This window comes from Sturnus vulgaris, chromosome 2 (assembly GCF_052056855.1).
Source record: "Sturnus vulgaris isolate bStuVul1 chromosome 2, bStuVul1.hap1, whole genome shotgun sequence".
Taxonomy (NCBI): domain Eukaryota; kingdom Metazoa; phylum Chordata; class Aves; order Passeriformes; family Sturnidae; genus Sturnus; species Sturnus vulgaris.
In genome coordinates, this window is record NC_142244.1 from 22,100,243 (window position 1) to 22,118,240 (window position 17,998).

The 17,998-nt window shown below is 37.3% G+C and overlaps 1 protein-coding gene across 3 annotated transcripts in view; it reads right to left on the reverse strand.

The window, feature by feature from the left end:
- Window positions 1–17,998, reverse strand: part of DCBLD2 (discoidin, CUB and LCCL domain containing 2) — a 63,562-nt gene that overhangs the window by 9,350 nt on the left and 36,214 nt on the right. For all 3 annotated transcript variants that reach the window (XM_088158848.1, XM_014878616.2, XM_014878615.2), the window contains exons 2-9: window positions 15,585–15,812; window positions 12,219–12,356; window positions 10,990–11,041; window positions 9,567–9,639; window positions 7,214–7,347; window positions 6,580–6,620; window positions 4,289–4,504; window positions 2,641–2,765 (exon numbers count right to left, since the gene is read on the reverse strand). In XM_088158848.1, coding sequence (XP_088014974.1) covers window positions 2,641–2,765; window positions 4,289–4,504; window positions 6,580–6,620; window positions 7,214–7,347; window positions 9,567–9,639; window positions 10,990–11,041; window positions 12,219–12,356; window positions 15,585–15,812 — 1,007 coding nt within the window. The remainder of the gene's footprint in view (window positions 1–2,640; window positions 2,766–4,288; window positions 4,505–6,579; window positions 6,621–7,213; window positions 7,348–9,566; window positions 9,640–10,989; window positions 11,042–12,218; window positions 12,357–15,584; window positions 15,813–17,998) is intronic.

The window sequence follows — 17,998 nt, forward strand, 5'->3', positions numbered from 1 at the left end:
TCAATATGACAAGGACTTTTCTTCTCACTCACACCACTTGGTAACCAATAAAGCACCCTGCCATTCCTAAAGACAAACACTGTGTTACAGCTGATGTGTCTGTGCAACACAGAGCAGTCAAGAGCTTTTAGCACATCTCTGATCAATACAAATCACTGCTCTTTCAATCTTGATACACAAGAGAAGAGATTTCCATATTGCACTGCTGAGGTTTTAAACAAAATGTCTAGAATATCCCTAGAGGTCTGAAATAATTATTCTAGGAAACTATCCATTCAAAAAAAGTCCCTGCTCTGAATTTAAGCTTCTTGTTCTACAATAATATTGAGTAGCAATAAATGAAGACAGAGTAAATGCAGGGGCAAGCCTATGACGTTATTTTGGAAATGAATGAATAACACCAAGTAGTTCAACTTCATGTGCCCACAACAGACTGTGTTCCAGCTTGTAGCTACAGATCTCGCAAAAGAATTTTTTGTTTTGGTAAGGATGCAAGTGAGAAGCAAAATACAGAGGTGACTTCCTGATGGGATGCACCCAGCCCAAATTGCTGTAGCTGTATCTCTGCTCATGCTGTGCCTGCCAGACCCATCACCAAAAGAATGCACATCTGGCTGCCCAAGCAACACATGCAGAGGTTACAGATTAGGGACACAGATGTCCAACTCTTAAAGTTGAATTTCATGTCAGGTTTCTGAGGCTGAGGTTTCTGATCATGCAACAGCAAGGGCAAAAAGAATCAATGCCAATTCTTACCTTCAAGAAAGACTAACAGTAAAGATCTTTACTCCAAGCTTTTATCAGTCAAGTTTTTATTGTCTAGTGTTACAGAAGTGACTTTACCTGCGGCTCTGTATTTTTGTTACCCTAATTTCTGCATTAAAAAATAATTTGCTTCTGAGCTCAATGAAGTATAAATTTTTTAATGAGAAATTATTTTCACGTTCTTTTTATTATCAAACTCTTCCCATTTCTCTCTGTGCTGTTAAACAAAGCTTTTGCACACTACAACTCTGATTTATCCTTTTTCCCTAATTCAAGCATTCACTCTTTTTTTCATCCACGCAAAGTTAAGAAAAGTTTGTCTTGAGGACTGCCAAATCTCTAAAAGGTATGCAAAAAGGACTAGAGAAAAATCTTGGACAAGCTTCTAGTCTCCTGAAAAACGTTAGGAATTCCAAACATGTTTCAAAAAAACAGCACCTCCCGGCTGGTCTGGCATGCTAAAATGGAGAAGCCTGAAAGCAGATGCATCCAAAAGCAGATCTGTATCAAGTGAGATGATGGCAGATAGAGAGAAAATTGCTATTTTGAACCAAACTGAACCATTTTTTTCTGTCATTTAACTACAGCTGCCATTTCCTGGGTACACATGATTCTTCATGCCCTGTCCCTTAATGACACACAGAGTGCAAAGAAAGATCTGTTGCCTGTAATTTCAGGCTCCACAATTTGTTTCATTTCATGAGCATGCAAGTGGAACAATTTGCTCAAATTCAAGGCAATAGCTGCAAAGGTTTTTAAAGAAAATTATCAAACTAACACTGAAGTCTAAATCTAGGCAGCTTGCTAACTGAGGTCTTATTTTATGGCCAGAAGAGGGCACTCAAAACTAGCAAAATATGCTGGTTTTTTTTCTTTTTTCTTGAATACTTCACGCCAACAGTCACGTTAATTCACATGTAGGCTCAGACCTGACAGTAAATTCTCCTCCTCTCTTTCAAGACCTTTCTACTGCAATTACGTCCAGTGTTCAAAAATCTCTTAATTTAACAAACTTCAGCCTTTTACTTCATCAATAGAATTCTACATCCTACCTTGAAACGTTCTTAATCCAGAGTAAAGAGAAGACCAAGGACAGCCAAAGTGACCATATTTAAAGCCTGTTTCTAAAAAACTACCAGACTAGTAGTTACAGTTACATGTACATAATACCACAGGCCTACAGAACTAAGGCAAATTACATCCAAGGATTTTAAGAAAAAGAAGGAAAATGTAGTTCCAGTCACATTACTAAGAATCCTGTCATTTCTTTAAGAGAATCCGATCTGAACCACTGGGAAGACATGGATTTTCTCATTTTTACTGTCTATTAAATACTGCAGAGCTGTAAACATGGAAGAAATAAGATTGCCTTACTGCTAACATTAGGGACTTTTTCTGTGTGGTAAAATATTTGCAATCTGAACATACCCCCTCGAAACTTAACAGTATTTCGCTAAAAATTAAGACGGACAAACATTAGAAAACATGAGAAATTATAGAACCTGTAACATTTATTCTGTAACAAGAGGATAAGAAAGTAAAGCTTAATTTTAAACATATAACCTATTTAAAAAGAAATAGAATGATTCTTGAAGAGCTGCAGTACCAGAGAGCCTACCACTGGCAACGGAAGTTTCTTGTACAGAATACTCCCACATTCAAATAGTAATAAAAATAACGTCTGAATTTTAGAACTGTTCAAATCATTACATATTTGCACATTGTCATATTTTCTTCTGCTTATCTGCTGTTTACGATTCAAAATAACACTGAAAATTAAAGTTATTTAATTATTCCTCACCATACCAAAATGATTTGTACTTACAGTTGTGGAATCTCCATAGAACATACCTAGAAAGTACGTGCTATTTTTACCTTATCTTTACCCATGCCAGGTTCTCTGTACACTGTCCACTTCTGTGCATCATCACTGTATAAAATTCTGTAGGCTGAGACATAATAGTAGTGCTCTGCTAAAGTTGATCCAGTAGTTATAATACCTGTGAAAATTGAGGTGCCTAGTTAGGAAAAAAAAACTGGTGCCACTTTGCAAAAAATTAACAGATCAGTTTTTGTACCCAGAGCTACATAGTGAAGAGTCTTCACTGGTCAAGTTAACTTCATGAAGTTTATCCAAAATGCCAGGGTCTGAAACTTCCACAGTGACTGAAACTTAGTAAACTCGTTTTACTTACTTTGTATTTTAATTTTCACAAAATAACCTTGCTAAGCCCTTTCCCCCCTGTTTCTTGATGGAAATAGCCCTTTCGTTTGACCACAGCCCACTCCTCAGCTGCTGACACAGCTCTTCCCTGCTCTTCTACTGCCAACCTAAAGAATCATTGAAAGAACTGCAGCTTCCTACAGCTCACTCCGCAGCACAACTCACACAGGAAAGCTGTTTTGGAAAAGCTTATTAGCACAGGAATTACAGGAGTAATGCAAAATCCAAACAATCCCCAGGGAGGTAATAACAAAAGCCACTGGTAAATCTAAGTTGCTTAATGACAGCAAGCCATGCTGCTGATAGCAGGGTGTGCAGCTGTTACAGAGACCACCTCAGGCAATTTGGAAAGAGACAAACACAAACTGATCACCAGAACATGTTTCACAATAGCCTTAAAGCCCCAGACTCTATGAAGCACTCCACCTGAATCCAATTTAATTTTGATTTACATCAGCTGACAAACATGCCCATTAACAACTGCAAATCTCCTCTGAATGATTAAATCAGAAAACACTAACACTGGCGCTGAAGGTACACCAGCTGCACAGCTACCCTGGAGATTAAACCCAACATGCCAATGCCTCAGTGCTTCGCTGTCAATGGGAATTGGTAACCATGAGCTGTCTGCTCAACTCGGAACAGAAAGCAAACCATCCAGAGCAGCCTGGGAAACAGCACCTCCAGCTGTGTCTCCAAATCAACACAGCTGCCAAAATCACCCACTGTGTGAAGGAGCAGGGCCAAACCCAAAGCCTGGCTGGCTAAGCTCACGCTGCTTCGCCTGCTTGCTGAAGTAAGGCTCCGCAGAGACCGTGGGCACAAGCCCCACTTGAGGCAAGGAGGCTGCCAACTGTTCTCCTGTGTCTGCTGATTCCTCACACTGCACTGGAAATGCTCCTTTCCTTGCTGTTGGATTCACCGTGGCCATGATGGGCACTAGGGAAAACCCAGGAACACAAGTCAGTACACCTGCGTCAGAGGTACAGTGGGCTGAGCTGACTGGATTTTCATCTGCACCTCCAAGGAGACAATGAGCAAAAAAAGGGAAGCATCAAGGATCCAATAAAACCACAGGAAACACTTCAAAAAATTCTGATGGAAGAGGTGTCTTCTACTACGAAACCACACCACTTCAGTTCCAGGCTCCTCAGTGTATTAGCTAGGACATGGAAGCAAATTAAGTGTAATGGTAATTAAGCACCACTTGAGCTTTATCTAAGGCACAGCCCTGGAAAAAATGATGTCAGTAACCAAAAATTTTAAATGCTGCTGAGAAGCCACATCAGATTCACCTACCTGTTATTTTCTTTTCCTTATTCAAGTCAATCTGCAACCACTGATGTTCATCACTGATAAAAGCAGCCCAAGGAGGTCCAATCCTTTTCAGTCTGGCATTTTCAGGTTTCCAAATGTTTACTTGTCCTGTTTGGTTATGCCACTCAAGAACAGATGATGATGTGATGTGGGAATCAGGAATCACCCCAGATTCCATCCCCAGTGTCCCATAGCAACCTGAACAACAGAAAAGGTGAGGATTGAAAATGCAAACTGAAGTTACACTGCTTGAATTTTAAGACTTCACATGCAAATATTAAACTGTTATCTAAATTTATTCCGTAACAACAACACCAACAAAGCACACTGCTTTCTAACAGGGATGCTAGAACCAAACTGGTCACAAGCATGCCATGATTTGTGCCTATTCCAAGAGTAATGTGGATATTCTTTCAGTCACCACTCATACAGAGCACTCAAGGAGAAGTACAAGGGAACCTTAACGGTCTAAGAGTATCTACGGTTGATGCAGGAATGGGAAGCAGATTGCTGGTTCATTTGTTCCTTTTTTGTGTCTGTCTAACTTCGTGGGTTTTTGAATCAACCCTAGTATCACACTGCTAATTTAAATAAAACCAAAGCATGTAAGAAGACATGCCATAACCCTGACCTTGAGCTCAAACACATCCTTGAAATTAGTTACATTTTTCTAGTCACCATTCTTACTAAGTTTCTTCCCATGTTGCCTTCTGCTGGTGGCTGAAAAACATCTCCCAAACTCAGGGCTAAATTTCTTGCTCTGTAATATCAACAGTTTTCCCCTCTCACATACATAGTTTCCAGAAGCATCAGCAGAGAGCAATCTTTGCCTTCAGTCAGGGAGGCTGAACAACCCAGCCTAGTTTCCCTTCTCCTGTGAACTCCCCCTCTCCCTGCAGCCCACCTCTGCACCCCCTCATCCCTCAAGGGAGGCACGGGTGGCAGAGCCACATGTAACTGGATCCCAGAGAAAGTCTTGACCATGTCCTGTGAGATGGCATTAATAGTTTATTGCCTCTGCTGGACGTATGCCACAGCACAGGATCACTTCACTAAGGGAATCCTTTCCCTCATTTGTCATTTTCCATCTAACATGCTGCCACTTTGAAGCAGAAATGCCTCAGTCTCCAAATACCTGCTACTTTCCACTCTCTGCTCTGTGATGCTTCAGGTATTTTCTATCAAGTCTCAAACTCAGGCAGTTCTTCCTGTACAAGTAGTCTCATCTTCCTCTGCACTGACCACGCCTCTAGCATTAATAATACACTCCTCTATTTCATACCAAGTCATGAAACCAATTACAACAGCAGGAACACACTAGGGCCTTCACCAGAGCCTGATAAATCTCATTTGAGCATAACACAGATTTTTTTTCTTCACCTAACTCCTAGGCAACCCAACTATAGACATTTTAATCTAGACCTATCTTATTCAATAATTTCTCATGTGTCACTGAAATCCACAAGGTCTAGATCAGCATTTTGTCCTATCTCTTCCAATTTCCAGGCCATTTAATTACTTTCATACACACTACCAGATCACATTCTGAAAGACAAAAAAACCCTATCAAACCCTGCCTGGATCACTGTGTTTAATATTCTCTATGCATAAGGACACTAGACATGTAATTCCTTCTCTCAGCTCTTGCAGATATCTGAGAGAGAAATAATTTTAATATTATGTGCACTGTATTTTCTAATTTTTGATTATTTATACATTTCCATCACTAAACACTCCTGCCCATCAGATTCCTGTCTTTGTATCCCCATTCACTCTGCCTTTTATTTATTAGGAGAGGTATTTGTTTACCTTTGAGAAGTAGGCGCATGATTCCTCCCCCTTTCTTTTTTTAACTTTATGAAAAACAGACATGATGGTTTTATGGTTTTTATATTGTTATTAAAACAGTTAAAGATACTGATACTAAGGAAAGGCCACTGTCTTCACATGATTTCCAACATCCACTCAAAGGTGGTATTTAAAGTGACTTACAGAAAAACTAGACTCCACTTAGAAAACTACAGCTAATTCATTTAATGAGCCTGAAAGAATCTCTTTCTGCAGATAAGCAAGGCTTACTTGAAACATCAGTGATGATTAATCATCAAATTGAGAGAGTAAAACAATTCAAAAATATACATTATTGAGGAATGCACTGAAAAACGGTCTCACAAATGAGGACAAAAATTAAGAAATCAAGTACCTGCACACTTATTTCTAGTCACAAAGTTTGTATGAAAGCAGTAACATGTAATACATGTGACAGCACTTACCACTCGTCTTAAAGGTGAAGAGACTTGTAGATAAGGGTCCCCTGCAGAGAACAAAAGATGACGTTTTGCAGTACCCAGTGAGAAAAATTGAAACAAACCATCTTCAATTTATTTTTCTTGTCTGACTGCCTGCCATTCTTTACATATGTCTGAACAGGCACTTAATGATTAACACATCCTGCCAGCAAGTTGCAGCCCTTTCACTACAAACACCTTCTCAAATGAAATCAAGATACTGGGTGAAAGACTTTCATACAAACATCTACCCAGCAAATTGCAAGACTTCATTAAGATGCTTTCTTTTAAAATTAAGCTAATTGTAGTAACACAAGTTAGTCTCCTGTGATTGCTTTCATTTGTGGGAAACTGAAAAGCAGCCATTAAATTACTGTTTTTCTACAGACCAGTAGGAATGTATGGCCAAGAAGGAAAAAATTCCTTGCAGAATTTGGAAAATGAAAACTTTTGGTCTAGAGATTAAAGATATTTGGTAAAACAGTTACACTACAGCAATAGTAGAGAAGAGAACCTGTCCAGAGAATGTACAGCTCCATGAGCTGATATTAATCCCACACTGAGTCACTACCAAGACCTAAGGTGCTAGAACTAAGGAAATTATAGGAAATACACTTACACTTTTGAAGTGACATTGTTAGCCAAGGAGCTTTCATAGTATGGAATACCCTTGCTGATTACAACATTAATTTGACCACCCAGCGTATTTGACACGACGCCTGCGTGAACGCCAGCCATACAAAGTGATGATGACTTGAAGAAAAGAGTGAAAGAAAAATTGCATACTATTAAGTGAATAAATTAAACACCACATATTGTAAATGCTACACTGTCTAGTTACAGTCTTTGTTAAAACTACATTAAAATACTATTCTTAGTTAACGGTTATCTTGGTTATTTAGAAACCGTTCATCTTTATTTATTATTGAATTTATAAAACAAAAGAAGACCCTACATTTCACTGCGTCCTCACCCAGATGTATTTAGAATATAACTGCTGTAATTAAATAACCTCAAACCAACACCAAGGTGAATCAGTCTGGAAAAGCCAGACAGCCAGACTCAGCCTATAATAAATTATATTAGACAACAGAAGATGTAAATCATAGAAAACCTTTTAATAGAAAGCACATTGAAAGTATGCTTGTTTATTTTCTCAATTAAGGGGTGATGCACTGCAGATCTTGTAGCTTTTAGCCAAGGGGTTGTACTTTTTATCATAACTTGTGGTTAAATATGGTTTAACCATCCAGCACTCTGATTCACATAAAGCCACAGTGATACATGCATACAACTCATCCTAAACAAGTCAACTACCTATGTTGTACAAGTCAGTGGAGATCAGTAATAAAAAATGTTTATGCATGTTCTTGCCTTCTCTCCTTGGATGACAGATTCTACTAACAAATGTTACAATGACATTTCCCTGGCTTGCAGGCTACAGGTGCCACAGTGAGCAGCACTCATCACACCAAGTCCGTCAGGCTGGCACAGAGCACACTCACTTCCAGCAGCTCTGGGATCAACACAGCTCCCCTTTCCATTAAAGTAAGAGCATGGGATGCTGTAGGAGATGCAGCTCTCTCCTCCCTGCTCACCAGATGTCAGCAGTGAGAGCTCCAAACCTTCCGAGCCCTCATGGACTCTGAATATTAGGGTCACACAGACCCGAATCAAGATTTTGGGTATTTTTAAAGCAGCAAACAGTTCGTGTACATTTGAAAGAGATGCATGAGAAACCTCAACCTGAAAATTGGTCTAAAGTGCTGGACAATTTAATTTCTTTCCACATAGCCTGACTTCTGGGAAATTCTCTGCCGTTTTTGAGCAATAAACTATACAAAAAGAAAGTCACTGGGCATTTATTTCCTTAAGTTTCCTTAGGAAAAGGTTTTCTTTTCCTCCACAGAAAACAATTATTCCAGATTTTGGTGAAAAACTCTCAACCAGCAGAACTCCTACAGATGTTGCTAATTTGTGAGGCAGAGAATCAATTTCATCTTGTTACTACCTAAAAAAATTACCTTGCAGCCATTTAGTGAGGACTCACTGTGGACCAGAACACGCAACACAGTTACACATTGTGGGGATATTTTTCCCTGGGGATGATTGTTTATCCAAGTAACCTGGGATTTACAAATATTTGGGAAAAAACCCAGGCACATATTAAGTTTGTATTTAATACTAAAATCTTTGATTGCTAACATTTTACATTGTGTTACCTCTGTGCTAGATCTAAGGGCTTATTAAAAGACTATTTTAAGATAAAAACCAGAGATTTCATGTAATTTTTAACACTGCTAGCAAAATTATAACCACTTAAAAATAAAGCAAATATCCTCTCAGTCTATGGCAAGTTCATTAACTGACCTGCAAAGACTTACATTGGAAAAATACTATAAAGGGTTTTGCAGTGTTTTAAGTAAACAGTACATTACTAAAGATGCTCATTACCAATTTATAGAACTACTGTTACAGTATTAACTTTGTTTTGCAAGTTATTTTATAGCTTCCGAGCATAAACAGTATTTCACCTCTCAAGTGTAATAAAAATTAGGATAACTACTAAGACACTGCTGAAAGAGGCATTACAGTGTCAAAACCAAGAGGACATCATTAAAATAATTGGTTCTTTCTTTATAAATCTCAATTTCCCAGCCTGAGAAAACCAACAAAAAGAAAACAGGAAGTGGAAAAAACCTCTCTCTTTTGACTGATCCACCCTTCTCTGCAGGACTTACAAAAGTATTCAAGACTCCAATACACTATTCCATTTCTTGGGGATGGCAACATCTGAAGCACCTGTCATTTAGCACCAGTGCTAAAAAATGAGTGCCATGTTATTCATTTAGTTGGGAGGTACAAGTCCCAGCATCCAGAAAGCACAACTAACGTCAACAACTACAACTGACTTGTATCATCCATCATGCATTTTACCAAAATTCATGGGAGGCCATTGTATTTTTACTTACATCTCTGTATCCATGAGGGATAGTGCCTGAAATATCAGCAAAAGGAATCACACATCCAGCTGGACAATACTTACTGAAAGAGAATGAAATATCAAATCAGGATATGCATGCACCTACAACTCTCTTACTGTTATAAAAAAGTTATGTTTTTGATTTACAATACTGCTAATTCATGTATCACTATGTAAGAATACCTCCTAACTGAAGACCTATAAAATCAGATCAAAAATACTCACAAGTACACAACAGGAGAACAGGTATTTAAAAATGTTTTAAAATAAGTCTCAGCTGAAAGCACACTTCCAGTCTCAATATGATGAACTAATAAAGCCAGCATTTTATAATATGAATACCAATGGCTACTGTAAATTCAAAGTCATATAAGTAACAATATTAATGACTTTTATTTTATGACCTAGAGACCTGCATATCTATTTGTTTTCCACCCTTAAATAAAACATCTGAAAAGCAATGCTATTTTGTAACAGCTTTTGGCAATGCTTTGATCATAAAAAACTGGCCAAATTACTACTAGCTCATAAAAAGCAAGAGGTAAGACACCAGCACCTCTGGAGCAAGCCTGTGCTAATGTTCCAGGGCCATTGAATACTTCACACATGAAAATTATCACATCTTCAAGATCTAAAAGCAAAGTAGAGTAAACTCATCAACATTTTCACCACAGTTCAGCAACAGCTGAAGCCACTCTGTAGGTTCCATGAAAATGGGGATTCAGAGACTTTGTCACATGTGGACTAAGGACAGAACCTAGATAGAGCCCTATTTTGGAACCTGGGAAAATGAAGGAAAATGCAAAAAAAGTAATTTGAAAGGTTTCATGTTGCCAGGTCTTAAGTTCTCCAAAGAGTAAGCTTAGACACTTCACAATAGTCTGCAGCTTTAAACATTGCCCTCGCTTTAGATGGAAATGGGGAAGGAGACAACAGGGAAATGACACATTTTTTTCCTTCAGAATGTGCAGCATTCTATGTCTCCACATAACCTCATTAATGAGCACCAAACTGTGAAATGGGTTTGTAATTTCTAATACATTTCATCATTTAGTGCTCCTTAGGTAACTGTAATACAAATTTAAATAATTAAGTTGTGTACCTGCTATAACTTATTTATAAAAGCAATATTCTTTCTGTGGAAATGAGATATTAGCTCCTATGTGTTAGTGCAAATTAACGAGGTTCTACTGTATACTGCATGTAAATAACACAAATGGGAGAAACAGGAGGAGGAAGCAGGAGTGGAAATGTCAAAATTCTTCATCTCTAAGCCTAAATAGTTTGTGTCTCAAGTTCTCTGCATGGCAAATTTTCAAGTTGCATCAGATACATGTAACAAAGTAAAGTAGAAACACTAAAATAACTTCATTAAAGAGACTGGGAGGTAAACAGGTAAAAATCAGTCTTACTTGAATTCCGGTTCGGAAAAGTGACTTGCATTGTCTGAACAGGTAATTAAGTCTGGAAAGAAAAAATATTTGGTCAAGAAGATGACAAAGACAACAAGCTTGAATATGCTTTTTAAAGTGCACGAATACATACAATTGAGCCTCTGAGATTCAATCAAAAGTCTCAGAACAAAGAAACCGCACATTCCTACTAAATTTTCTTGCAACAGATTTTGTATTACAGTAGAACCTTGCTAATTTGTCTGAGTAACTAGAAAATCTACTAAGAATATGACAGAAGATAATACTCCAAAATTCATTTTCTGTGCAGCCTAATTTTAATGCATAGCTATATTTCAGAGATAAATCAGAGACAGAAACATAGGCTCTTTTCATAAAATTAAATTAGCAAGCTAAAGAGACTTGTGTTTTCATCATTTAATGGTTCTGCAGTGGTCAACCCAAGCACCACAGAGAACAAATGTTAGAATGCTGTGTTATTGGCATCCATAACTCATACCACAAATTTTCGTGTTTGTGTCTGCTATGTATCAACACAGAGTCCAAAACAGAGAGGAAAGCATCAAAAACCCAACAAAACTAAAAACTGAAACTCTTTATCTGGTCTTTTTAGAATAACTTCCAGACAGGGTTTTTTGCCTTCTGAGGCAGTTGCTGCTGCTCCTTCATTTCTTTGTGGACCTTTTATATCACTCACCTTTACAACGAGTGGGAAGAGATGCAAAACAAATACAGCAACCTCTTTCAGAGGCTTAGAAGAACCAAAATCAGGGGAAAAAAACCAAGACAGACAAAAAACTAGTGAGCAGATTATGTCACTAAGGAGCTAAGGGAGCACAGGATGCTGCTATTGAAATAAAAATTTCCATGAGGTTAGTGTGTATAAAATATATACAGTTTGATAAGAAAACTGGTTAGCTATTTGCCACTTTGACTACTGCTTGAAAAAATATGCATTTTGTCCTGAATCTAAAGCAGTTCTTTCGTTTATAACAGACAACTAACATTCTTACTTCGCTATTCAAAGTAAGCTTTGATACCCTTTCTTTAAAACTACAGCAACTTTTAGATAGGCAGTCGAATTTCCTACAGAGAAGTATCATGAAAAGTGTACTAAATTTTTAGAAGTTGATTTGTGAGAATGTGAGAGTAATTGAATTGGTTCTGTGTTTTTACTAGATAGCTCTAATTCCGCAAGCAGAGAAAAATTACCAAATAATTATAAATACCTGATTTGTCAGTGGTTGAATAAGCTGCAAGAAATCCACGCCCAGAAATGTGAATTCCACTCATGAACTGTACTGTGACTTCATTACTTTTTGAAGTAATTAAACCATCCATTTGAAAGCCAAACCCACAGTATTTTCCTGTGGAGGGGAGGAGAACAAATATTGACCCAAAACAGCACATGTAATAAGCACCTTATTCAATTTCCAGCCTCTTATTTCATCTGCAGTACAGGCTCACATTATTTCTGGTGTATATTCAGAAACACATACATGAACATGACACTAAATAATGTGCTTAGTGACCATTTAAAGCAAATGGCAGAGTGTGAGTTCCACATTTGTTTTGCCACTGTCAAAGTCTCTCATACCCCAATACCTGCAGATAAATGTGACCCTATCCCATTCACCTCTAGCCATGCATAACTGCCATAGTCAGAGCTTCAAAGAGCACAAGGAATCTCTCAAGGAAATGGATCAAATTAGGACAATGAGAAGCATATACAGAAGCAAATGAGAAAAAACTCTCCTTTTCCCAAAGTGGTTGGAGCACTTCTTCATAGATTCTTCTACGGTTTTTGTCACATACTTTCTTTAATTCTGGACAGCAGCAGGCACAGCTCACTGCATTTCAGCAGAATCATACATAATCATATCACATCATGGGTGAGTACCATTAAGAGACATTACAACTTAGTTCACTTTCTATTTTGTCACCTAAAAAATGTAACAAAGGTTCTATAGCTGGATACTTCTCTTGCCATACAAAATGAACAAAAATAACAAAATTTCAACTGCTGGAGTCCACAAATATTGACAGTATTTGCCCTATGAAGTTCTATAATTGATACTAAGTCACATTAATGGATGAATGGCTGTTAAACAGTTAATATGGAATTCTCTAGTCCTACTGACTAGAAATTTTAGTAAAGATACTAACCAGTTAATTAACTAGTTAAGAAAAAAAAAATCTTTCGTTCTACAGGCTGCCTTGATCATTCAATATTGCAGAAATCCTATATAACCCTATTTAAGATTCGGCAGTGGATAAACAAAGTGGATAGTCACCAGCAGTAAATGACACTGCCTCTGTTTCAGTTCATCATTCCACTTGTTTTCCTCATAATGAGTATGTTATCATACTGTGAAATAGCAGAACAAGAGGCAAGACTCCTCTGTCAAATAAAGGCAAATTACAATACTAATGTAGAGGAAGTGGAGTAACACAGTCCTGCAGGAATAGTTCTTAAAAATACAAAATAAATATAATATGTATGTCATTTTCCTTTAAAAAGTGAACTGCACTCCCAAACACTAACACAATAATTTTTAAAATTTTAAAAGTTAAAATACAAATTTCTATAATTATTCAGAGCTTTGTAGATGTTCCTTACCCAGTTTTTTGGGTTTTTTTTAAACAAAGCAAGGATATCTTCTAATAAAAGCCAGAAAAAGTGTTTCTTTAAGTTTTGTTTTCAGCCACTGGATCTTGTTACATGACTGACCATCATGAGACTCCTTGCAAAACACCATTTATCCCCTTCTTCAGGCAAATACACAGTGCAAGCCATTTAAATCCAGCTTGGATAAACTCTCCAGTGCTGCTTGCCCCATGGACATATGGCCTTTGACAAACCGTAGTGATGCACCTTATGATTCATGGCAAGGCACACTTTTGAGACTATAAACCATTTTTCTAATTCTTCCTGGTCTCTTCCCTGATTTTTAAGCACTAGGAATGGTCAAAGCATGACTGCAGTAATACCTCTGTCAGCTGCATGTGCAGAAGTAATATTGCTATTCTGTCTGTACTTATGCATTGAAGGATCCCAAGTGCTTTTGTACAGCAACAGTACAGCAGGAGAGGGAACTCTCATGTCTTAAATCTGCAGATGCACACTAATTTGACTGTATTGAAATCTTACAAACACCTCTAGATCTTACTTATACTAGAGACAAACCTAACACTGAGCATTTGAATCTTATTTTGTGATAAATACTCAACTTTGAATAAGCACTAGCTCTTAAAAGCTTCATTAGAAATCCTCTCTGTTTATCAATGAGCCCACTAACAATTTATTTTTTAATCTAACCAGCCAACTTTTAAGTAATTTTGGGTTAAAAAGGTATGACTGCAATTCAGATTTTATGTAAAAAAAGTATTTTAATGTTAGACTATGTCAGTAGTCTGGAATGGAAAAACTTAGGATCCAAGTCCAGATTTCTCCCAAGAAAATTCAAGTCACTGTTTAATCTCTCCAGTGTCTGTTGCTTCAAACATGAAAAAAATCCAAACCCTGCCTCATTTGTATTTGCCACTGTTAACATCACTGTTTGTCCTGTGATTTAATTGATGAAGAGCAGAACACACACATTTCTTCAACATACTGTGCTGCTACACCAGGCCACAGCTGAAAAGCAAGGGAAACAAATGAAGCAGGAATTTACTCGAGCCCATTAAGTCCCTTGTAAAAGTGAGTAATAGACTTATCAGAACTTGACGTTCCTTGCCCTTTAAGGTATTCAGTGTTTCCTATTTTAGACCAAGTCTGGCTCAACACCTCCAAGCACATACTTATTTTCACACACACTTATCTAGGTAACAGTTGGAAAAGAGGGTTAATAAACCTAACACTCCACTAGCCTCTTTAGAAAAAGACTCAATTTATCGGGATCAGCACTTGGATTGCACAAAAACAGTCTCAGTGATGCAAATCTTTTTCTCTCTCACCAAATTAAAGCTTTAGGAAAGAAAATAAAGTTCATCTAAATAGTAACAGCTCATTTTAGAAATGGAAGAATGACAATTCATTTGCAGTTTTATGCAAAGTAACCATACGAATCTAAACACCCTACATATATCTTGATTTGGTGATAACATCACACTGCTATTTGAGAAAAAACATTGACTTCTAGTCATGAAATTCTCCTGAAGAGAGCAAAAACTAACATTATTAGAGGATGGAAGATATTTGGACTATACACCTTTTGAAGCTTGCCATCCTTTTAACACCACCAAGATGAACAGCTTAAATCAGAGTGAATCCATATGAAAAGAAAGGCATTTCAGGTAAGAGAAACATATAGATACATATTTACTCCTTTTTTACTTTTTAAATGAAGACGCTTCTAGTTTTACAGTTCCCCCTTCACTGCTTACAAGAACTCTGCAAGCTACTAGGAAATGTCAGACTAAAAAGACACACATTGCAGTGGAGCTTCCTCTGAGCATCTCAAGAATCAAAGATTATTACAGGATTTGTTGCATTTAGCATATAGCTGTTGTTAAAAAGCAACAAAAATACCAACAGTACACTCAAGTTCTATACAAGACAACAGTTCTCCGATAGTGATAATTACAGCTCCTACCTATCTCTGTTCTGTTGGGGCCAATTCCATTGTGAACTCTCAGGTAACTGGAATGACAGGAATCTGAGTCATCAATATCAAAATCACCAAACTTGAGCTGCACTCGCTGCCCAGGCTTCACACGGATTTCCCACTCGCACACGGTGCTATTGGGAGAGGTCCGGGGGTAGTTTATGGAGGCCAGGGTCCCGCTCTCAGGGCCCAGCACGGTATGTCCACACCCATCACCTAGGAAAGAACAGAAAGAAATCAGCTCCCACGTTTATCTTCAAAGCCTCACATCACACCATACCAACCACACTCCATTTGCACTCACATGCAAATAACACAGCAATGGTGACAAAATACCATTCAACCACCACTGACTTTTGCTTGTCCAGAGAGCTGCTACAAGTTATTCAATGAGATGGAAACTGATCCTTAATGACTTAAATACAGCACGGACAGTACAGGAAGTGTCCCTGCTATTTCGTATTTCCTCAACACCTCAGCACAGAAGGAAACAGGTGCTGAACAGGACAGAGAAACCTGACAAAACAAGAGCGCGCTGGTTTTACTGAGTTACCATACTCACAACATAATGAAAGAAGTAGAAAGCCAATGGACAGCAAATAAAATACAGCATTTAAATACAGCTCTGACCATTACCAAACTGCTAATACGTTGTTTTCTACTGTACCACCATTTTAATGCTGCAATTCACTCTTATTTGGAGAACATACTCAACTTTTTGGAATTTGCTGTGACTCCAACCTGAAGCCTTCTACCTAACATTTGAGTATTAATTTTAAACAGCAATAACAGTATTAAAACGGATTTGTTTAACTAATGGAAAACAACAGCACAAACTGTGTGTTGTCAATATTAAAGAGTAAACTGATAAATTCAATTACTCAACAGCTAGACATGCATTTCCCCCAGAATGTAGCACAAGAAGTGTATTTCTGTGGTTTAGGAATGTGAATGTTCTTAGAATAACATTCACAATGGTCACCATGATTCCTGTTGACAGAAACTTGTTTTGACAGCTAAAAGTGTTTTGTATTACACAATAATATGTGTAGCTCCTATATTGTATATGAAAAGGAAAGCTGAGCTTTAGATACAGAAACTGTACACGTATTTAAGAATTTTAACTAAATTTCAAAATTCTTAAATGTTTTACATATAACACTGAGTGGAAAAGTAAGTCCAATGCACTGAAGTGATGCAGAAAAAACAAACCCCTGTGATCAAATTAGCTAGGTCTGATTAATCTGTTTGCAAACATACCTAATTTCTGCTAAGAAAAGCTATTATCTTTATAATCTGAGCACATTAAAGATAGCTGAACGTTATAAAAGCTAAAGTACTGCTAGTATACACAGAATTATAAACAGATGCAAACTGCAGCTGTTTATCTTGCTAGCAGTCTGGAATGAAAATGATACATCCTTGGAAAAGTTAAGCGGAATATCTGCTTAGTAAAATCAAAACTTATATTTGTGAAGCTATTCTTCAGCCATGCTTTCATTAATGCAATTTGATTTAAAACACTTTGTTCTATCCCATGGCAAATATTATTTCCATTTGGATGACATCTGATAAACTACTCTTCTCAGTTAGAGTTTTTCTAACACGAGATACCATTGTTCAACATTACAAAGAGGTAACTTAAACTGCATGTTTTATATATAATTATAATCCTGGTTTCTTTCAAAAGGCATGTTATAAACATAAAAAGTGAAAGCTTTATTATGCAGAATCTGTATGGCCTTGGTTTATTAGCTACTAAGCATTCAAATGTCAGATTTCTGATTAGTCTTAGTATGTTAACACTTAACAATAAAGGATTTCTGTTCTAGTAAAATGGCTTTTCACAACCAAACACACATTACAAAATGTATAGAATTTATTCTATTAACAACAACAACAAACATATTCATGGTGATACATGGGGTTAGCATTTCAAAACTCTTTATATTGCAGATATAAAAATAATTATCAACATAAGCAGCAGTCAGTTTTAGGTTCTGTCCTAAACAAAAGCAATGAGCCATTAACCAGCTCTATGCCTTTCCTGTCCCATGATGGGATAAGCAACTGCTTATTCATTCACAGATTGAAAATACTCTGCACATACACTGACACAGTGACCTTTTGAATATGAAATCATACTAGCATTCACCTGTATGGGCAGATACACTGTTCTGAGTGCATTTTAAGGAAAATAAAAATCCCTGCATGAACTATAATGCTCAGAAGTTAATTATTTCTCATTTCAATAGGCCTGTTACTGCAGTGCAGGCACCACACAAATATTATTTTTTAAAACCAGAATACCAACAATGCACATGACTCTATATCTTTGATTCTTGCCCATCTTCTTGTATCTTAAGCCTGTGCTCCTAGAAATTAGAGACAAAGGCAAGCCC